At 35.8% G+C, this 23,934-nt stretch overlaps 3 protein-coding genes and 1 non-coding gene across 4 annotated transcripts; 2 read left to right on the forward strand and 2 right to left on the reverse strand.

Annotated features, from left to right (window-relative positions):
* Window positions 1–6: 6 nt before the first annotated feature.
* LOC132164341 (uncharacterized) lies at window positions 7–6,826 on the reverse strand. Its single transcript, XM_059574838.1, has 15 exons — window positions 6,656–6,826; window positions 6,426–6,513; window positions 6,294–6,340; window positions 5,609–5,698; window positions 5,430–5,483; window positions 4,890–4,967; window positions 4,730–4,798; window positions 4,502–4,654; window positions 4,294–4,420; window positions 3,438–3,478; window positions 2,721–2,810; window positions 2,533–2,637; window positions 765–914; window positions 428–537; window positions 7–319 (listed from the first exon to the last, which is right to left on the reverse strand). Exons 1-15 carry the CDS (start codon window positions 6,695–6,697, stop codon window positions 244–246), a joined length of 1,320 nt encoding a protein of 439 aa, XP_059430821.1. The 5' UTR covers window positions 6,698–6,826; the 3' UTR covers window positions 7–243.
* An 89-nt stretch (window positions 6,827–6,915) lies between these two features.
* On the forward strand, window positions 6,916–6,989 carry TRNAV-CAC (transfer RNA valine (anticodon CAC)). The gene has a single exon. It is a non-coding gene; the product is annotated as a tRNA-Val (tRNA).
* Window positions 6,990–7,407: 418 nt separating this feature from the next.
* On the reverse strand, window positions 7,408–9,702 carry LOC132163696 (pentatricopeptide repeat-containing protein CRR2, chloroplastic). Its single transcript, XM_059574064.1, has one exon. The coding sequence runs from the start codon at window positions 9,522–9,524 to the stop codon at window positions 7,554–7,556; it is 1,971 nt and encodes a 656-aa protein (XP_059430047.1). The 5' UTR covers window positions 9,525–9,702; the 3' UTR covers window positions 7,408–7,553.
* Window positions 9,703–22,124: 12,422 nt separating this feature from the next.
* On the forward strand, window positions 22,125–23,481 carry LOC132163100 (receptor-like protein 6). The gene is made up of 2 exons (XM_059573297.1): window positions 22,125–22,842; window positions 22,943–23,481. Exons 1-2 carry the CDS (start codon window positions 22,125–22,127, stop codon window positions 23,479–23,481), a joined length of 1,257 nt encoding a protein of 418 aa, XP_059429280.1.
* Window positions 23,482–23,934: the final 453 nt, after the last annotated feature.

The raw sequence follows: 23,934 nt of genomic DNA on the forward strand, positions 1-23,934 counted from the left end.
GCAGAATAAGAAGAAACCAAACCCACTAATTGTGGTTTCTACATTTTTTTTTTTTCGTTTAATAGGGTATTGTCATACAAAATCATCTCATCAATATCCTTTTAAATAGCCATGTCAACAATCATTATGGTATTATTTCTTTATGGAAAAAATGCTCGGCCCAACTCTAAAACCCTTTACAAATGAATGTTCTTGTTTGACGAGCTCACACAAAAATATCACCACAAAACTGCTTTTCTGCATTCACCGCACGGTCATAGATCCATCTTGCTTCATTTTGATGAGACTGCTTTCAATGTTCCGTAAAACCGGTTTATAGCTGCAAATGTTTTTGAAAGAAATCAACAACAGATCATCTTTGCTTCAATATCGGAATGAATTGACCGCAACAGAGAGAGAGAGAGAGAGAGAGAGAGTTGGATCTTACAGATATGCAAGACCATTATATGCTTGCGTGACTTGTTGAAGCCGTGCTGAGAGCTGCATAACCTCTGCTGACAGTGCTTCTGCTCTGCTCTGTTCTTTTGCAAGTTGGCCCTATGAACACAAAACAATACAGACAAGCAGTTTTACACAAGTGTAGAAGGGCCCTAAAAAACCAAAGTGGTATTCAAAATCTTCAACAGATTATTGAATGGTTCATCCTGATAATCCCATCGATCAGATTTATAAGTTTGTTGTGTAGTAATTGGACTTGCCCTGCCTCAGTTCACGTCCACATAACAAAAGGAATTAGACACCTTGTCCTTAAATCAACCACTAACCTTGAGGGAGAAAACTTCAGTAGTAGATGCTATGGAAGTGGTCTCATTTACCCCATCTCTATACATTGATTCAGGCAAGCCAGCTTGTTCTGTTCTCAACTTATCGAGAGTTTCACGGAGCTCTTCATTTTGCTTAAGACAGTCTTTCACCTGCAAAGCCATATGTCAGGCAGGTTAAAATTATTAGAAATAGAATTGATGATGTCAACTCTTGGAAAGAGTAAGCATATTTAGCAAATGCCACCCAGCCTTGTGGCTCGGTGGCATCAGGGGCCCCCATTTAATGGTTGTTCCGAGACCTATGAGAGTTATTTCTCGAGTTCAATCCACGAGACCTTCACCAGATGTTACTAAAGGTTTGGTGGGGTGAAGTGAGGCTATTGTAAATTCATCTTGAGGGAGAACCTGTGGACCACCTTACCATCTAGGCCCCTCTTGACTGATTTCCCACGAACAGATGCCACATATGGCTGCCCCCCTGTGTCCTTTTTTGTTTAGTAGAAATGAAAAAAGTAGACTAAACAAATACGAGAACCAATGCTCAATGAGATGTATCAACCAACATATGAATGAAAGGAGGTGGCAAAAACATTGCACAACTTCAAGGATCAAGATATTGATTCATTCTGCTGATAGATTTTCAAGACACTAAACAGGTTATGCAGTCAGCTAGAAGCCTTCATAGTTAACATCTCTTTGGTGTAGACATGATCATAATTTAACCATTTGCCATCATTTTACAACAACGAGTTCAAAGATCTAATATAGTTACAATCTTGGTACTTCTGCTTTCTTCTCTATTTCTTCAAGTAGTTTTGTTATCAGAATTATCTAAACTCACCACTACTCCAGATCTTCACAAAGACGTTCAGTGTACCATACAAGATCACATAGACACATGAGACATACATGTGTTATTTCTACAACTTCTACACTGGCTAAGAAAAATCTTAGTAATCAAAACATAAAATGTTCACTCAATCATGGTGGAAGACATGTTCAAGGGAAAACTCAACTTTGTGGTTTGTGTTCAATAAACCAGGTCAACATAATTGAGTACCAATAAGCAATAAATTTATATCCGTTGATAGAAGCATACATATATTCACATAAGTCATAATGAACTTTTTGTCACAAGAAGATTCCCATATGCTTTTACGGCCCAAAATGCAAAGAATAAATCATAATAATGCAAAAATGACTAAGAAAGGAAAATTATACTCTACACTGAGATATCAGACCTTCCAACACTTTCAGTGGGAAACTTCTTCACTCAGTCGATCAAACCTTCCCCCACCCTCTCTCTCCTCAATTCATTCAAAAAAGATTAAAGGAAAGACATGTAATAACAAATTAATCATGTTATGATGAGTTTTGTTTTGTTTTTTTTTTTTTTTTGAGTTCCGTACTGTAGGCATATTGAACGATAGAATATAAACAGGGGCCAAAGAAGAAAAAAAAGGAAAAGTAAACTGGATCATATTTAAAGCCTCCATACGAGCTGTTTTAAATTCTGCAGACATTACGTACATGGGCCTCACTTACTAGCCCAGCACAAACAGAAAGTGCATGTTCATAACCGAAGCCTCACTGTGCCACATATACTGATGACCAACTCTTTAGTCTAATCTATATAAAAAACCAGTTTAACTGTTTTATTGTAGATGAAGAGAAAAATATACCATGCTCTTTGAATAAGATATGCAGACAGGAATCAGAAAAGTCCTAATTTCACAAACCAGATTCCATAGGGCCTTCTGGCCAGTACCTGATTCTCCCAGCGCACAGCTATGCCCACTGACTCTTGATAGGAACTTGAGAGATTAGTATTTTCCTCAAAAAGACGTTCTATCTCTGAAGATTGAGAATCAATCTGCCAAAACATAGTGAAGCATCTTGGCCATCAGATGGAGTGTACATTTTTACTGAAGGATAATAGAGAAGGCTAAGACCAACCTCCATTAGCAGTTTCTGTCTGCTACTTTCTAATCGCTCAACCACTACAGCCATGTCATGCAACTGCTTCTCAAGTTTTTCCTTGTCTTCCTGCAGTTTCAAAATAAAAATAAGCAATAAAGATTATAACAACAGAACACAAACCTCCCAAATACTAACCCTCAACTTAGATGCAACAATCAATAAACTAAATATCATGAACAAATCAAATAAGCAACACGCAAAAAGAAAAATAAAATAAGGAGATAAGTTCATATGCTATAGTAATGGTAAACTGTGTTCCCTGCATACTAAAGCTGCCGCATGCAAGATCGGCCCTAAGACTAAAAATGACACATGACGTATTGCGCTACATCCATATAAACTTGCCAAAAGAGCAGTAGCAGACATATTAATTAATAACAATCGATTTATTCGTAAAAAAAATTGATTAACATTTTCACCCAATTATTATGAGAGAACTTGCGAGTAAAGCTATAAGTAAAACTTTTATCCCCATTTTATCCCGCAAAGGTGACGTGATTTTTAAAATCACCATTGGATCAAAATCCAATAGTGATCCAACTCCAATACAATGGTGATTTTAAAAGTCACATCACTTTTGGGGCATAAAAGTCCTACTTATAGCATTACTTGAGAACTTGGTATGTTGAACATCATGACATTGCACCTATATAGTTTCATAAACAAGGTAATCAAGCTTAGAAATTCTCTTACCAGTGAAAACCCCTTCTGAGCTGCTTTTTCTGAGACTTCTTCTGCATGGCACAAATGGTTCAATGACTTAGGGAAAAAAATAACAATAATTAAACAGAAAACTACTCACAAAACACTAGTAGAAAAGATCTTTTAAAGATTTTTCACACATTAAAAGGAAATGAAAACTGCAGATAACATAATCATCAAAGAATCTAGGCAATCATAACCATGCTGAAGGCATTCAAGGTATATGATTATAATACAACATGGCTCTAACACAAAAACAAATGGCAAAAAGGAATTCCAACAGCCAACTGGTCATCTACATACTATACAAAACAAAATATGAACAAGTATCTTAAAATTCCTCTCATCCTTGAAGGGTGGAATACAAAACAGCATTCTCAAGACTCAGTACCAGCTTTCAGGGAGATTTGGAAGCATGGAGACATCATTGAGGTGATATTTTGCACCTTGTACATCATATGAGGTTTCATAATAATCCTCCCAATTTGGCAGCTAGGCTGTAATTAGATATGTTCTTTTATTATTATTATTATTGGTAAAGACTACCCACAACTAATGAGACTTGAAACAGTGACCTCAACCACCACCCCATTCTTATGGGAGGTTGAAGTGCCGTTTAGCCCTAATGCCACTGGAATCTGTCATTAGAGATTTTCTCGATTCCAGTAGATGTCATAATGAAAATTGTTATAAACCAATTTCTGGTTTAGTGTGCCCTTATGTACTCTTGCAAATCCAGGGCCAATGTTCAAACAAATACCAGGTACAACAGTAAATACCATCCAATACAAATCTTGAAGCCATTGTATATCCAACAGTAAATCTACAAAATTTTCAGGAATGGTACCTGAAGCCCTTCTAGATAAAGCTGTCAGTTTCTCTTCCAACTCCTGCTTTTCAGACACAAGAGCTAAAGTTCGGGCCTGCTCTTCTGCTAATCGCTGTTGCTCCTGCTGCCTCAATACTGACACTTGCTATAAATTTCAAACCATCATGAGACCCTCATAAACAAACACTTAGAAGAAAGATAAGAAGATCAAATAAACAATTCTAACCTGCAACTCAGATTTTAAGCTAGCTAGCTCCTTTTCTAAGGTTCTTATATGATCTGGGAAATTTTCCATTGAGCTGATTCCACCATGTTGATTCATTGCTTGTTGCTGTATCAAGTTCAGCTCTGCTCTCAAGGCTGCAGCATCTTCCTCAGCCTATTGCAAGAGAACTAGTAAGAACAAGAAATAAACATGATTATGCCTTCGTATACATAGAAACTGATTGCATACTCGATACTGTTCCTCCTCTGCTTCCTTTATCCGTTTCTTGAGCATACGAAGCTGTGCAGACAGATCCTCCTACACTAATAGATGAGACTTTGTGGGTACAGGATGGGAGGAAATTAATAAGTAACATGAGAGGACAACATCTAGTGCACATGGTCCATACCCGTGCAACAACTGCTGCATCTTTCTCCATTGCCACATCCTTTAGAGCTTTTCTCAAAGAGGGTACAGTGTTTTGTTCCTGCAATTGATTGCAAAAATAAAACAAGCTCAGTTTAAAAAATTAAACCCAGACATCTAGAACAGTTTTGCATGACAAAAACTTTAGATGTAAAATCAAAGTATGGGCAAAAAAAAGAACAAATCTTAACATCAAAAAAATTTAGAAGACCTAGAAAAGGAAGACAGAAAATGTTTTTGCTCTATAAACATCTAGCTGGATGGTTCATCATTTTTTGAGTTTCTAAATAGGTTTCTAGTCCAGAAATTACTATTGTGGATCCCTCCCAGGACTTTCCCAACCAAAAGAATGCAAAATAATAGGTGGGTGGAAAAACATAAACTTGAGTAATTTACTCTTTTGCCAAGAATTTGTAATGTGCTTGTCCACCAATAACAAACACAACTGACAATGCACAAAAGGACCTTAATCAACACTCTTCTCTGCAAAACAAAGTAAAGAATAAGAAGGCCTTTCAATTACCAGCTCAGTCCAACGCTTCTGTAGCATGTCATTCTCGGCTTCCCTTGTTTGAAGCTGGAACAGACAAATATAAAACTCATCAGCGTAATTGATCATAATTTGTTACCAAAAAGCCTCCTTAGCTGTACATCATAAACAAGTTACAAAATACATAAAGATATATAATTTCGTAGTCTTACCCTAGAAGTCAATGTCCTATTCTCTTCCTCCAACTCCGCATTCTTCTTAAGTAGGTCTTGTATCTGAGATACCAAACCACTAACATCTGCCTGCAACAGTAACTCTGAAGCGTTGAGAATCTAAATCGAAACTACACAAAATACAACCGAAAATATGTCCATAACTTAGCCGTTCAAATAAAACTTCTCCATAGCTTCCAGCCTAATTCACCCATAGGAAAAAATGGTACCAAATGCCCCATTTTGATTAGCCAACAATATGTAACGTAACAAAAAGAAATAAACAATTTTGTCTTCTTATTATTGTTAACACCAAGTGGGTTTTTAGCCAACGACTTCACCTTCTTATGCGCGTGGAAAAGGAGTGATTTGAGCCAGAGCTCATCGGCAAAAAGAAAAACTTCCAATCTTAAATGCTTCGTCAGAAATCTTAAGTTACCAAAGCCCCGTCTTCCAGAAACCAAATACATGGCACACAAAATTACAAATTCTCTTTAATTTCTTTTCCTAAACTATCGCAGCAACTAAACAGGACGTAACGCTTAAAAATTGAAATTTTTTCCATGTTTAAGAATCTTTACAAATAGGAAAAATAAAAACTTTTTTAAAAACTATTACACCATCAAAATCATAACAATAGAAAAATAAAGAATTTAGATTTAAACTAAGGAAACTCAGTTCCTACCTCCATGAGTCGATTTGCGCTCTCCGATTTTTTCATCCCAATAATATCTGAAGACAAAAAATAATATTATTAAAAAAAGTAATAACATACGATTAAAATTAATAAAAAAAAAAAAAGAAAAAAGAAAAAGACCATGTTGAATGGAGGCTGTGCTGAGATCTGGCCCCGAAGAAGTTTTGCTAATTCTCTCGGCAGCTCTCTTTTGCCGAATGTCTTCCAACTGCCAAAAAAATTGGGATTAAAGTGGCGCACACACAAGGAAAAATACGAAATCCAAGAAACAAATTTTCGAAATTGAAGAAAATGAAAAAAATGCGAAGACAAGCATGGTGGACGGTGAAGATGAGCGATGACATCTGTACCGTTCGTCGGCCTAAGGATGCGTGGCGGGCGTCCATGGACATGGCGGCAAGCGAGGTCGAATCGCAGAGAACGATTTTTCGTTCCTCGGCCGAGATCTCGGCGTTTCGTTAACAACTCTTCCGAAACCGAAATAGATTTCCAGAGGAAACGAAACGAATTGACCCCTGTAACTTTTAACGGCTTTTTCTTTCTTTTTTTTTGCAAGAAAACTAATTATGTAAATATGTTTTTCCTTAACCGTCATCAACAAGAATATGTCGTCTGGGTGGTGTAGTCGGTTATCACGCTAGTCTCACACACTAGAGGTCCCCGGTTCGAACCCGGGCTCAGACAAATCTCTCATATCTTGCTTTTTTTTTTTTTTTTTAACTCTCTATCAGTGTTGTCAGATTGTAAATTCCCCCTATTTCAAAGAAAGTAAAAGTTTTCTCCGGTTAATGATCATAAATTTTTCTTTTTCGTCTTAATCATTGGTACACACCATTAAGTTACCGATTCAACTTTGCCTTGGCACATAGCCAAGTTTCTATAATGAGTAATGCTATCATATGCGCTCATTTATCACACGTTCATGTAACATGGCTAACATAACACAAAAAAGGTTGACATTGTAAACTACTTCAAACACGTCATATCAACCAATGTGATGTGAGTATGATCAATAGGTGTAAAAAATACCATTATTCTTCTGTAATCAAACAAATGGTAATGGGTATAGAAGATAAAAGGACCATTCAGGAAAGAGTCTGCAAGAGAAATTTATATAAATGTGAAAAGAACTTGGTATTGTCAGTATACATTTGAGAGCATTTGAGGACGCTCAAATCTCTGACGACAATTTCTCACCTCAAATTATTGGGAAAAATGAAATAAATTAGCATAACATTTGGCATTCAACTACCAATAATCCCCACATGAACAAATCCCATCTTTGAAGTGGTGGAATCGATTCACGTCTCGAACCAGAATCTCTCTATCTGCAAACTTGGAAATGAACTTGGTAACGGAATGACAGTCTTCACATAACCTCAAGTTTTTGGTAATCCTAATAGTTTCCCCTCTACTTGTGTTGATGAGTCCAAATGCAACAGCTAGCTTTTCGCTATGGCCTAATACGATTCTTTCCTTCTCCTCTGGCTCAAGATCATAGAGAACAGCTTTAGTTTGAGGCATGTAGCCCCGCTCCTTCATCTCTGTAGACAATCTGACCAACAAAGCATGGAGTTGTTCCATCTGTGGGTTAGGCTCATCAACAGAAGTAAACGAGTAGATCTTCCTTTTAGCTTCTATCCAACTGCGACCTTGAATCTTTTGAAGTCCACGAGCATCTAAAAGCTTCTTCACTCTTTTCACCTCATCCCACATATTAGCTTCTGCATAAATATCAGCTAGGAGTACATAGTTCCCAGCATTCATAGGCTCAAGCTCAAAAAGCCTTCTGCTTGCTCTTTCCGCAAGCTCCACATTGCAGTGGATCCTGCATGAGCCAAGAAGAGAACCCCACACCTTTTGTCCTGGTTCAATCCGCATCTCTTCAATGATCCTGGCTGCTTCATCCAACTGATTGGCACGGCCAAGAAGGTCCACCATACAAGCATAATGCTCCACACTAGGATATATCCCATGTTCTTTAACCATAGATGCAAACAACATCTTCCCCTCCTCCACAAGCCCGGCATGACTACATGCTCCCAAGACACTAACAAATGATACGTGACTTGGTGAGACTCCATGGCTGACCATCTCTTTAAAAATTTGAATTGCCCTCTTTCCAAACCCGTGAATCCCATAACTTGAAATCAAGGAATTCCAGGAAACAACATCCCTCTTTTCCATCTGATCAAAAACCAGTTGCCCCAATTCAAGCTTACCACATCTCGCATACATTGTCACAAGGGCACTAATCACTGGCAGGATCGAGTCAAGACCCCTTCTAAGGATATAGCCATGAATCAGCTTCCCTTGCTCCAAAGCAGCAAGAGCTGCACAGGCTTGAAGCACACTAACCATTGTCACTGAATTTGGAATAGAATCGTGGGTCTCAAGAATCATTTCACGGAATAGTTCCAAAGCTTCAAAGGGCCTCCCATTCTTCGCATAACACGCAATCATAGCACTCCATGAAACAACATTTCTCACTGGCATCGAATCAAACACACAACCTGCATACGAAACACACCCAAACCTTGCGTACATGTCCACCAAAGTCGTCATAATATGAACAAGCGCGTCATACCCATGTCGCAAAATATGCGCGTGTATCTCCTTTCCCTTATGGATAAGCGAAACCAAAGACTCGGAAGCAACACAAGCCTTGAGCACATACGTATACGTGAACCTATCAGACGGAATCCCAATCTGATTCATCTGGTGATACAAATCCAAGACCTCTTGGCCATAACCCGCCAACGTAAGCGCTCTAAAGAGAGCATTCCAAACATATATCGTTCTCTTATGAGTTCTATCAAACACCTTCCGTGCGTTGTCAATGGAGTCCAACTCCGAGTACATATTAATGAGTTTGGTGGCCAGGAAAGGGTCCTGATCGAACCCAGCATCGGCGAGGTGGCGATGAACATCGAGGCCATCGGAGAGGGAGTTCAGGCGGGAGCAAGAGAGGATAAGAAGCTCATAGGTGTGTTGGGTTGGGTCGGGCTCATGAGGGAGGACTTGAAGGGCTCGCTTGAGACTGCCTTGTTTGCATAAAGACTGAATTAACTGGTTGTAGTTTGCGTCTGTTTTGGTTGGGTTTGAAGGGTTTAAGGTGAGGGAGCAAATGGGTTGTCTTGAAGAAGTGCGAGTTGGGAAGCGGAAGTGAGTGGAGGCGGAAGATGATTGGAAATTGTGGGGAGTGTGAAGCGCCCACATCACATGAGAATTCTGCTGTCGTCTGCTTCTCTCGTTTCTAAGGTCCTCAAATGCTGCTCCTCCTCCTCCTAGTTGATGGCAATTCTAGTTGGCCAGAGGGCTTCTGTTGGACCTTCAATAGAAAGGGTTCTAGAGCTTTACGTATTTGATAATTCTACTCATGTGAACAAAATCGACATTGAAAAATGTGGTCGTTGAAAAACTTATCCTATTCGTTTGAAGGATTTTTTTTTTTTTTTTGAAAATTTGAAGGAGTTTATTTGAAACAAAACTAATTATAAAATTATTGACATCCAAAAAAATATATAAAATTATTAATTACTCAAAAAATAGAATAATTAATTATTAATTATAATAATTAATAATTAATTAATTATTATAATAATTATAATAATTAATAAAATTATTAATTACTCATAAAAATATCCAACTTACTTAAAAAGCATTAATTAGAGCATTGACAATAAGCAAGCTAAAACAACTTGTTAACCAAATTTTAGCTAGTCCCCTTTAACTACCTCCTACATTAAACGGAACAGGATCCTTTTCAGTCCATAATGGACTGGAGAATATCCAGTTCATGGCTAGGATTTCTTCTCAAAAATCCTATGGCCACAAATGGGGCACATATCTCATCAATAAAAATAATAAAAAAATATTATTTTAAATTAAAAAACAAATTAATAAAAATAAAAAAATAAAAAAAAATAAAAAAATAAAAAAAGAAGAAGGGGCATGAATTATAGGTGGCTGTACCAACCCTCCATTTGGGGTACTCATATTCTTTGGTGGCTCTATCCACCCCCCTTTGCAAGATGGGGTGGCACAAATCTCCTGGCCTCCATCATCAGTATTCACCCGGTATTTCCACACCCCACAGGCCAAACAACTCTTTTCCTTTTATTTTTTATTAATTTATTTTTTAATTTAAAATAATATTTTATTATTATTTTTATTGATGGGATATGTGTCTCATTTGTGGCCATAGGATTTCTGAGAAGAAATCCTGGCCATGAACTGAATATTCTCCAGTCCATTATGGACTGGAGAGGATCTTGTTCCACATTAAACTTTGGGTGTGTTTGGTAAATGTTTTTATTGTAAGATTTTTGTTTGAGCAGTAATAAAAAGTTGTTGATGTGATATAAAAGTGTTGACTTTTGTGAGAGAAAAATAAAAAATAAAAAATAAAAATTTATTCTTTGTGGAAGAAGTGAAAAATAAGGAGAGTAGGTGAATAAAATCATTTATCAAACGGAGCCTTTATTATGCTACAATAAACACAAAAAGAAAATGTGTTTCTCAATATTCTTACATACTTAAAGAACACGTGTCACTTTTACATATTTATCAGTCCATAATTTTACATGTTGGTAGTCTTCCTCGCTGCCTATGGTGAGCAAATCTAGCTAGTCAAATGCTTTTTGAAAATTAGGAGATAAGAGGAAGAGAAAGACAAAAGTTTCTATTGTTCTAAAAAAAAAAATGTTACTAAAATGTGTTCTTTGGGTGTCTTAAAGGGTTGAGTTGTCTTTAAAGATCAACGGAATAGTGAAGCCAAAGGAAAATTACAAGATAAGAAAAAGAGAAAGATAAAGTTCTATTATTCTAAACATTATCTATTCTTGTCACCCAATTCAACTTTCCTTCCTCCAACCTCCTTGCAACTCACCAGCATTAACAACCACTATATGGGATGGAGATATTCACTAATTTTGTCTTTTTAATTACTAATAATTCGAATAATAAATATGAGAGAGTTATATAATACTCATTTATTCGAATATATTTTGAACAACTGTCTCTTGCTCGAACATGTGAATCTATAAAGATTCTCTCACAAAATTACTAAACATTCGAATCCAACTGTATACCTTTCCTATAGCTATCTTTTTCTTTCGGTAAGATATTTTTGAGTTTTGTTTCTTAAACCGTATGAATACTTTTTGTAAATAGTATTTGTCCTGAAATTACATTAATTACCCATTTCAGACCAGAACATATGTCAATTACATTTTTAGTAGTGTCAAAGTTGGTGTTAACTTTAACTCTACATTAATTAACTCATAAATACCTAATTGACCTCAATTGGGTTTGTTCCTCCTGGATCAAATCCATGTCTTAATTAGCTTTCACTATCAATGGAAAACCACCAAAAAAAAAAAAAAAAAAAAAGAGAAAAGAAAATGTATGGTAATTAAAGATCCTATTTGTAAGTACTTTCACAATGAGCCCAAAATCCCTCCTCTCTCTCTCTCTCTCTATACTCTGATATAGCTTCAATATCAAAGAGGCCTAGGCAGTACTCTGTCTCAACCTGATATCGTGCAGTACATCATTGAGGTATCCTTACTGAACTCGTGCATTTGTGTATTTCAGTGTGTGTATATTTATGAATCAATGTTTGTTTGTATGATGTGAATATGTACTGAAATGATGAATTATGTAGTGTGTTAGGTCACATTTAGCTGAATTCATATTACAAATCCCAAACCTTGCCCGCCTCTGTTTTGATCTGTAAGTGGTGTCGCTCTCTGTTTTCGTCTCATTTTTATTATGCTACCTGTGTTTCTCCACCATTGATGCTTATATAAAAATATATTGATTTACTGCATAGCTTATGTTTGAATTTCATTTTGGGCTCATAGGCTGGTGCTTCAGAGAATGCAATCTGCCACTCAAAGATACATCTGGACTAATGGCCATTGAGTCACTTGTGTTTGCACCCTTCTTTGCTGCACATGGTGAAGTGCTCTATAAGATCTGAAACAAGAGGATGCGAAATACAGCCAGTGGATGGGCCAGCCAGGGGATGAACCGTTCAAAGCTCGCTCTGATTTTGAGCGGCTTGCGGGCGTTGGTGAGAGGAATGGGCTTGCCGTGAGACAGAATATTTAATTTTAGACCAGAATGGCGTATGCTTTTCGTAGGTGCCAAATATCCTCAGAGAGACAAATTCGGGGAAATCCTTACGAAGCTGCTCTAGCGTCCTCTTTGCCCGATTATTGACGATGGATCCATCAATATTCACGTAGAATAAGTAGGTTTGGCTCACTTTGTCAATAACCGCGCTCGTAATCTTGATATTGGGCAGGAGAAAAAGAGGAATATCATTGAAAAAAAAGACTAAACTTGTCTTTAACTGCCTGCGTGTTTGGATTTGAGGTTTGGAAGACACTTTTCTCAAAACAATGAATCGAAGATCGTTGATGGGTTTAACTTGGATGCCGTCTACGAGGATATTCAACCAGTAGATCTCTGCGGCATGGAAGCTTGCAATAACACCGGTATCAAACCTACGGGTGTTATTGCGAGCTTCCATACTGCAGAGATGTACGAGTTGAATATCTTGGTGGACGGCATCCAAGATGAACCCATCAACGATCTTCGAGAGCCTTTCACACCTCAAAACCAAACGGGCAGGCAGATAAAGACTAGTGTAGTCTTTATTGTCAATGATTTTCTGCTTTTTTCTCCTACCTATGCTGGTTTCTATATTTTGGTTTTGGGAGATCAAGATTACCAGTGCCGTTATTGACAAAGTGGGCCAAACCTACTTCTGCTACGTGGAAATTGATGCATCCATAGTCGATAATCGGGCAAAGAGGGCGCTGGAGCAGCTTCAGAAGGATGTCACTGAATATGTCTCTATGAGGACATTTGGCACCTACGAAAAGCATACCCCATTCTGGTATAAAATTAAATATTAATTAGTATAGTAATTAGTGCGTTCTAAGTGTTAGGGCATTACATGTCTTTTTTTTTTTTTTTTTTTTTTGTGTGAAGGGAATGCCCTTTTTATTTTGTAATACAGGCCATATACATTACAATTGTTTATGATACTTCTTTTTGCTGGCCTGATTTTTATTTTTATTTATTTATTTTTCACTAGACTAATCTTTGATTCTTTCTATCATTAATCCAAACTAATCTTTGATTCTTTCTATCAAAAATCCAATTAATAAAAAATTCATCAAGGTTTTCCAAAGGCTTACATTATTGAACCGGGGTTTACATTCATCATATCCATATATTCGATTAATTGAAGCACATTCATGGTCAAAGTTCTTTGCTTGTCATGTGCCTTCTTATGCCATGTGTCTTCAAGAGGTAGCTCAATCAGCTGGGACCACGCCTAATAAAGTTGAGGTCACTAGTTCGAATCCCCCTCCCTCCTCTTGTGTGGACATGTCAAAAAAAAAAAAAAAAAAATTATACACTCAAATTTACTACTTTGCCATTATTTTATTAGCTTTTAACTAAAAGCGCACTTGACGGAGAAAGAGGTCCGCCGTATTGGCCGTTTGTCTCTTTCTTTCCTTTGCAGAAGAATGAGGTCCGCAAGCGGACCACCGGTCCCGCCGACGAACCACTCACCGCCCCTGCTGGTAACCAGCGGCATCTTGTCAAGGACACATCGATCTCGCGCTCAGACTGGCAACTCATCCTTTCCGCCATCGTCACTCCGAGCCGCCAAACTCTCTCCGCCAATGACTCCGGCGAACCTCCACTTTACGTAGGATCACCAAGCTCTCTCTTGCAGAGACCTACTACTTCTGTGGTCTTTGACCCACGCCCCGGCATCGCCATCTACGACGTGGTCCATTCTCTGTGACCCTCAGTTCTGTCAACAACACCACGGTCTCAGCCCAGGTTTGCCAACCTCGCATCAAGTTCACCAAACCTCGCCGGCTCTCGCTCACGATCGCCAGTGACCTCGCCTGATGTTCGCCGACTCGTGTTTCAAGGTCACCGACCCCCGCTTCAAGCTCGTATGAAGGTCGCCGACCCTCGCCTCAAGGTAACAGACACCTTAAAGTGTCGGTTGAACAGTGTAACACTGTTCAAATTTAAATCAAAATTATCATTAATTTTTAAATTAAAATTAAAATTTCAAAATTTGAAATTAGTGACGGTTCACTGTTTCACCGCCTCTCTCTCTCTCTCTCTCTCTCTCTCTCACACACACACACACACACACACACACACACACACACACACACACACATATATATATATATATAAGTTAGGGGAGGTCAAAAACCGCCCGTATTGCACCAACCCTCCCTGAAACCCACGGTATAAGCTTATTTAAGAATGGGATTAGTTTTAAGATTCCTATGCAACTTACCGATAGTCTTAGTTTCCTATCTGTTCTCAATCTTTTATTCAATCAATTAGTGGGGCAAATTCCATTTGGTAAACAATTTGCTACATTTTCATAAACTTCCTAGGAAGGGAATGAAGGATTACATGGCTTCCCTTTGAAATCACGTTGCACATATGAGGAACCACGATTGTCACCTCCAACATATGAAAAAAAAGCATTGGAATTTTGGTGGTGGGATTAAGTGAAATTACATAAGTGTGGAACTGGGATTTGTTTTTGGCTTTAGAATTATCATTGGCCTTTTTATGTTCTAGAAGAGAGGGAGGATATGTATTACAAACATGTTGACGACTTTCTTTTCAAGATGCTCCCTCGATTGTATCTTGGAAAAGAATACCGTCACAAGCGTATATATAGAAATAAGAGGCCGAGAAACTAGTCATAGTTATGAAGCGCAATGCCTCCATGTTAAAATTAAGTTGTATTTTGTAGATCCAATTTTCTGGACGAGCTACCTGCAAAATAGCAGGGACCGGGATAACACTTCAATACTTAAGTTAGCATAACTTTTGAAGTGAATTTATAAAAATAAAATAAGGTTTTTTGACAAACCCAAGGCCAGTTAGACCACTAGACGAGTGAGGCGTTTGCCTAAAGGCCCGATATATAATATCAAACCCATACACACACACACATATAGGCGGTTGAAAGGCGTGTTGCGGACGTAGCAGTTTTACCAATTGAGATGAGCCGCTACTGTACGTATGACGCTCTACTCAATCAAGGTTTGCATATTTTAGGTGAAGCTAATGTTACAATTAAGGGTCATATTGGGCGTGAGTCCACAGTTATGACGATGGGATTGGACGACCCTGGAATTGAAGATATTGTTGCTCCATTTCTAATGCTCGCGAAGGAACCAATTTTTCCAGTCATAGATATATAGGCCATTAAAGGTCAGCCCCTTTGAATTACTATTTCCTTTTGTATTGATGAATTCCATTTACTATATATATATTTTTTTATTTTTTTATTTCCGACTGTGTGTGGTATTGATTAATTTCTCAGACAAGTATCGTTTTCGCACTGGATAATTGTCATCCTGATGATGCATTTGCCAAGGCATGCCTTATTTTGGGTGTAAATGTTCTAGGGGTGTCAATGCGGGCGGTTTTTGCTATAACCGCTAACTGCTTAACCGTATTAACCGTTAAACGCCTAACCGCTATAACCGCCTAGCGGTTAGCGGTTATTGGGTTTACTATGTAACCACTAACCGCCTTCCGTCTTTTTATATAATATATTTTTATAATTATAATTATAAAAATATTTATACATATAACATAATCACTTCATCATTAAATCACAATTTTTTTTAAAAAATAATTAAATCACAATTTGAGTATTAATATATTATCACTATAATTTATATGATTGTATCATATAATCACTTGATCATTAAATCACAATTTTTTTTAAAAAATAATTAAATCACAATTTAAGTATTAATATATTATCATTATAATTTATATGATTATATCACATGATCAATTGATCATTAAATCATTTGATTATATAATAACAAATTATACATATATAATATGACATAACTCATAAGTATACCAATTCATAGTAATACAACAATTAAATATCTAGAGACTTATTTTCAATGTATGTTATAAACTTATAAGTCTATATATGTTATAAGTCTATATAAGTCTACATATACATATGAATAATATAAATATATAATATCAATACTTAACCATATGATTCAATGACAATTCAAATACTTTATTCAAGACTTCAATTGAATCATATTATTAATGTACACTAATGATATGATTCGTATAATATCAAATTAAATAATTTACATTGGATTAAACAATGACCAATGTGTTACTTATAAACACAATTTAAGTATTAATGTATTATCATTATATGTTGTGACAGTTGTCTGAATTCTGAACATTTTTTTATATGTTGTGTTGAATTTTTTTTTTTTTTTAAGTTAACCGGTTATGATTTAATGTTTAAGGAAATTTTTTTAAAGTACAAGTAAATGTAAATTTTGGGTCAAATATTTTTGATTTTTCAATATGGGCTCTTTTTATAGCAATTGGGCCCAAGAAGACACAAGGTAAAAAAAAAGCTCAAAAAGCCCAATTTTGAAAAAGCGGTTAGCGAGCGGTTATCTATTTCACTAACCGTTAACCGCTAGGCGGTTAACGATTGCGGTTAGTGAAATCTACTAACCGCTAAGGCGGTTACGGTTAGCGGTTATTGCCAATAACCACTAACCGTAACCGCCTTGACACCCCTAGTATGTTCTCTTGTCCTGTAATTGTAATTGTATGGTGCCTTTTTTATGGTTTGAATTTGCAAGTATATATGTTGTTAAATTATCAGTTATCCTAAAAATTTTAAGTTGATAGGTATAGGTAAATTTAATCACTTAATTAATATTTAACGTTCTCCCACGTGTAGGCTAAAACTCAATTTTAATATATAGGTGAGACCCAACACCTATATATTAAAACTAGGGCCAATTTTTTTTTTTTAGTGGGAGGCCAAATGACTAAACTTAAAACTTTACTTTATTATTATTATTTTTTTACTTATAATTTTTTTTTCCTTATTTTGGGGGGGGACCATGGGCTACCCCGGTTCCCCCCTCCATCCATCTCTAGTCACGTCTATCACTTTATGAGATTTTATTGGAATTGGCTACATGAGAGTTTTTTTTTATTAGTATTTTTTCCATAATTAATTAATCAAAAAATATTATAATAATTAATTAGGGGCAAGTTCTTTACATGTAATTGTAAATGAGTGCTTATTACATAGCCAAAGGAATTAATTTGTCAATTGAATTGTAGTTGTAAAATCTGTATAAGAAGGCACTGAAGCGTATTGTACAAGTCATTCATTGAAAGAAAATAACAAACCCTTTTCTTCGAGGTTTCAATTAGAAGGTCGCTTTCTCATTATTTCCCTTCCACTTTTATTCCTTAAAGATCAACAATCACATTACAATTGTTTCAATTCCATCCATACTCACAAAATTAAGTAGTAATTTTGAAGCACTTAATTACTAAAGAATTTATTCTTATAATCTTGGTTTTGTGAAAAACATTAATAATTAAGTAAGTGGTTGATTAAATAGTAAAAGTTTCATATAAGATAATATTAGATAAATGAATAATGAATTTAATATCATTCAATTCAAACCAACTAAATCAATTTCAACTTAGATTTCTGTCTCAACAAGTTGGAAACGGATCCTCTCCATTTCATTTGAAATGGAGAGTATTCATTTAGTGCATTTAGAAGGACATACTTGTCTAAAAAATTTGCCCCTCAAAAGATAAGGACAATATTACCATTTCAAATGCACTAAATGGATACTCTCAATTTCAAATGAAATAGAGATGATCATTTTTCAACGTTTATGGTATCTTTTCATAGAAAGCCTGAGTCATAATACTTTATTGATGTTGAGACGTGAAAAAAAGAGTAAGGACTTTTTGAATACCCACTCTTATGAGAATAAATCTAAAGGAAAAAAAGAAAAAGAAAAGAAAAGGTCATATGTAATATGTTGGTCCGTGCACTTTGGGTTTTGAAACTTATTTCAATGCAAAAATGATAGACCAAGAGAAATAAATTTGATGTCCATACAAAGCCTCCATGCCTAAGGCCTAACCATAAATTTGATGTCCAACCCCTTTGGTAAAGGGGTTGGAGTTGGCTTAGACACTATTCATCACCATTTTCCAAAAAAATTAACATTAAAACATTTTCACATTTTTACATTTTATATCACATCATTCACTTTTTATTATTATTCAAATAAAAAAAAATAACTACAAAACAAAACATTTTCACTTTTTCATACCACTTTTTCACTTTTTTATATAAAATATTATTATTTTTTTTTTCCACATAAATTTACATCAACTACAGTGTCTAGGCCAACCCATTTACCAAACACCACCTTAAATTGCCCTGTTAATTATTAGTTCCATAGGGCCCCATGATGTCAATTATTTGCGACTAATAATCAAGAAAGCTGTTAGTAGGAGTGTTATGGAAGTAGAATTAACAGTAGTAGGTAGACGACGTTGGCATGACACGATCGAGATCACTTACAAGTACTTATCCTATGAAAATCTTGTGTTGGTAAAAAATTTAAATTCTCTCATAATATAAGGTCAAGGAAATTCTTCCAAACCATTGGGTAATTTATAATGTAAAGAGTCCAAAAGCTTGTCTCATTAATAAAATATAATATTTAGTTAAAAGTGTTGAAATATTTAAAGAATTCAATATTTAGTGATATTGAAACTGGCTAGCTAAATCAACTAAATAATTTTTTTTTTTTTTTAAATAAATTGAAAAAGGTCAATGTGAATGCTGTAATGCTGTAATAAATTGAGTTAGGTTATGGATAATTTATATATTTTTATACTTATGCATCGATAGATTCGACTAAGACTCAAACCCAAAATGTGACATAAGAGCTAACAATTTTTTATATAACCTACGAACTCGACATAAACTCAATACAAAATTAAAGGGTTAGGGTTAACCTATGACTTAACACAACTCAAATCTGACACGCGAACACAAATTGCCACCCCTAATTATAGAAGTCATTAAATTTCAATAGAAAATTCTATCTAAACACATTATGATACCCCTTAGTAGAAAGCTCAAGTAATAATATTTTGGTCATGCCTGACGTGAGAAAAGGAGTGAGGACTTTTTTAGTACTCATGACTCTTGATTGATTGACCGAGAATAAATCCAAAGAAAAACAACAAAAGTCATGTTTGGTATGTTAATCCGTCTACTTTGGGTTTTAAATCTTATCTCACATGCAAAAACAATAAACTATGAGAAATAAATTTAATATCCACGCAAAGACTATAAGCTATAAGTCTCGATCATACATGTAAATTGCACGTTACGTTGGATAGAGGCCCCATGATGTCAATTATTTCCAACTAATAATCAATAAAGCTTTTACAAGGATGACATAAAGTCAATCCTTCTATAAATTTTCATAAAAGCAAATAAAGCGACAAATACTATTTGGATCGATGTGGAAAATTTGCAGAGAGAAAAAGGTTACCTATGAAAAGGAAGCTCAGAAGACTTGGGTCTTCCTCCCTTCTCTGTTGACTCTCTTTTTCATAATACACTTTTCAGAGTCTTCCACCAAGGCCAAGGCTTGTCGGCCATTTCTTCAAATAAATTGGGTGTCGATAAATCAACACAAATTAGACTTATTGACCATACCTTTTTAGCGTCGTCTACAAGGCAAAGTGTCCCTATTCACTGTTTAATTTAGATAAAGGAAAAATTACAGTTACCCTCCTAAAGTTGACAGTATTTTTCAATTCGAATATCAAAATTTTAATTTTTGCAATTCACCCCCACAAAGTTTCAATTTTTTTTAATTCGACCAATATTATCCCAAAATTTCCATATTGCTCATGATTTTTTTTTTTTGATGAAAAAAAAAAATTAGAGGTGCAAAAATGGCTAGATGGGCAAAGGGGTGGCTACGGCCACCCTGAATTTTTTTTTAATTTTTTTTTTTTTTTATAAAAAATAAAAAAATAAAAATTAGGGACAATGTGGGAAGTTTTGGATACAATTGGTCAAATTGCAAAAATTTGAAACTTTGGGGGGGGTAGATTGCAAAAATTGAAACTTTAGTATTCGAATTGAAAAACGCAGTCAACTTTGGAGGGGTAAACTGTAATTTTCCCCTTAGATAAATTTAGAGACTGATCATGTAAATTAATCACTTTAATTAGTTCATTTTCTTTCTAATTACTTGGAGCATCGCTTACGATACCCATAAAATTAGTGTATATAGACAGAAAATGGTCATTAGGAACTTTATGCAAAGAATGTTTGGTATGCTGATCCGTCCACTTTCAGTTATCTCAAATCAAAAGACTATGAGAAATAAGTTTGATCTGCATGCAAATGCAAAGACTGTAAGCTTTGAGTCTCAATCATATCATACATGTAAATTGCATGTTAAGTTCGATAAGGCCATGATTTCCAACTAATAAATTTTCACGGAAGCAAATCAACCTGATGTGCTCGACAAACAAGGTCCATGTCATTCGTCATTAAGAATTCTGACACTTTACTGGACCCAAGGTGTAAGAAACTCCACGGTCATTCATTCCCCAGCCTTTGACATCTCTACTGGGATCCAACCAAAGTAAATCACAAAGCAAACCAGAATCTAGCACGTCAATTGGCTGAGGTAAGTTCCTGATTTGACCTAAATTTGTTAGATTAGGGGAGAGGCCACCATGCATGCACAATATTTTATGGAGATATTGTCCTTGTGTGGTAATTTGAAGGAAAAAAAAAATGTGTGGACTTTTCCGTCTATTAAAATATTTGAAAGTTGATAGCTTAAAATGTTTATTAAAATAGATGAGAAAACAACATTTTAAATGAACAATCATAGAGAAAAAAGGTTGTTTTCTCATTATTTCCCTTCCATTTTCTTTTCTTATAAATCAACAATTACATTATAATTCCATCCTTACTCACAAAATTAAGTACTAATTTTGAAGTACTTACCGAAGAATTTATTCTTATAATATTGATTTTGTGAAAAAAAAAAGAAAAAAAAAATTGAAGCCCATGGTTGATTAAATGGTAAAAATTTCATATCTGATAATATTAGATACGAATAATGAATTTAATATTATTCGATTTAAACCAACTAAATCAATTTCAAGTTAAAATTCTATCTCAACACGATCTGGTATTCCTTCGTAAAAATCTTAAGTTATAATACTTTATTAATCTAGTGATATGAAAAAATGAATATGGACCTTTTGAGTATCCACTTTCGATTTACTGTGATAAATCCAAAGAAATATAATAAGAAGTCACATTTAATATGCTGGTCCGTCCAATGAAAATCCATGAGAAACCCAATGTGTCAATGCAAAGACAATAAACCATGAAAAACCCAATGGAAAGACTCCATTCTTTGAGGCTCCATCATACATGTGAATTGCCTTGTTATGTTCGATATGGTCTCCCATGATGTCAATTATCTTTTATAAGGATGACATGAAGTCGGGCTTTTCATAAATTTCGCAAAAGCAAATTAGGCGACAAATGTTAGTGGCGATATATACATATATTTATATATTTATACATATATATATATATTTGGGGGTGTAATTGCTTTAGTCATCGAATTAGTGCAAGTTTCATCCTCCCTCTTCTGTTGACTCTCATTTTCATAATACACTTTTCAGAGTCTTCCACCAACCCCACATTTCTCGAAATAAATTTGTTTGACAGTGGCCGGAAACAGAGCCACGGGCCAAAATTGTAAGTCTTCCTGGGACTTCACCCCCTCCCCACGACACACTATAAATGGCATACCTCTTCAATTCTTTAATCTACGAGTGTCTCTTAATTACTACATCCTCAAAATGAGAATTCCCTTCTTTTCGTGGCTCGTCTTGGTGCCCATCTGCACACTTTTCCTCAACTTCTCTACTGTCTTTGTGGTGTCTCACCAATGTTTGGGCAATCAACGGTTCTTGTTGCTCGAATTGAAGAAGACCCTTATATTCGATTCTACTTTGTCCACAAAACTTGTTAAGTGGAACCAAAATGTCGATTGCTGTTCTTGGGATGGCGTAACCTGCAACGAGGGACGTGTTATTGGTCTCGACCTGTCCTTTGAATTCATCTCGGGTGGACTTGATAATTCAAGCAGCCTCTTTAGTCTTGAGCATCTCCAGAGCCTGAGTTTTGCTGTTAACAACTTCAATTCTCCGATTCCATCAAAGTTTGACAAGCTAGCGAATTTGAGTTATTTAAGTCTATTCAACGCCGGCTTTGTAGGGCAGATTCCTATTGCGATTTCGCGCTTGACAAGGTTGGTTCATCTTGATTTATCTTCCTATTCATCTCCGCTGAAACTTCTGAATCCAAATTTAAATGTGCTTGTTCAAAACCTTCCGGAGCTTGTGGTACTTTATCTTGATGCTGTATTACTATCAGCACATGGTAAAGAGTGGTGTCAAGCTTTATCATCTTCAGTGCCAAATTTGAGAGAGTTGGACTTGTCATGGTCTAATCTTTTGGGCCCTATTGATTCCTCCTTACGGAATCTTCAGTTCCTCTCAATTATTAATTTGTCTGGTAACAATTTTTCTGCTCCAGTTCCAGAATTTTTTTGCAGATTTCAAAAATTTGACATCCTTGGATTTCTTTGATAGTCAGCTGAATGGAAAATTTCCAGAAAAGATATTCCAGGTTCCAACTCTACAAACGCTTGACATGTCATATAACTCTCGACTTGAAGTTTCTTTGCCAGAATTTCTCCCAAATGGATCTCTTCAAACCATGGTTTTTAGCTATACAAATTTTTCTTCGTCATTGCCACCTTCTATCAGTAAACTTAAAATGTTGTCAAGAATAGATCTTGTGGGATGCAATTTCCACGGATCAATTCCAGACTCAATTGCCAACCTCACACAATTGGCCCATTTGGACTTGTCAAACAACAATTTCAATGGATCAATTCCAGACTCAATTGCGAGTATCACCCAATTGTCCCATTTGGACCTGTCAAACAACAATTTCGAATCAATTCCAGACTCAATTGCAAGCCTCACACAATTGTCCCATTTGGACTTGTCAAACAACAATTTGAATGGATCAATTCCAAGCTCAATTGCGAGCCTCACACAATTGGCCTATTTGAACTTGTCAGACAACAGTCTGTTGTGCAAAAGGTCGCGAATCTCTCACACAATCAATCAAGCGGAACAAACGTGATATAATGTTTAAAGAAAAATAAACAGCAATAACAACAAGAACACAAGATTTACGTGGTTCGGCAACTTGCCTACATCCACGGTGCAACAGTAGAGAGATTTCACTTATTCAAAAGGGGAGACACAAAAGAGTATTAAAACACTCACAAACCCAAATCCCCAAATACTCCCAATTTCTTCCTCACACTCAAAACAATACTGGTTCTTCCTAATTTCTGTAGAGCAATACAAATTTTTCAATCTCTTACAGAAAAAACCAGCACACTCTCTCGACTCCTTCCTTGCAGTAAAACCAATGGATATTGAAAACCATATTGTACAAGAAGTCAAAAACAATGGCTTGCTCCTTTTGTTGACAAATGAAGAAATGATGAAGGAGATAAAGTAGTTGCTTCTTTTGTTGACAAAAGGAATTCTAAAGAGTTAATGCAAACTTTTCAACAATTTGACTTCA

The sequence above is a fragment of the Corylus avellana genome, chromosome ca10, assembly GCF_901000735.1.
Source record: "Corylus avellana chromosome ca10, CavTom2PMs-1.0".
NCBI lineage: Eukaryota > Viridiplantae > Streptophyta > Magnoliopsida > Fagales > Betulaceae > Corylus > Corylus avellana.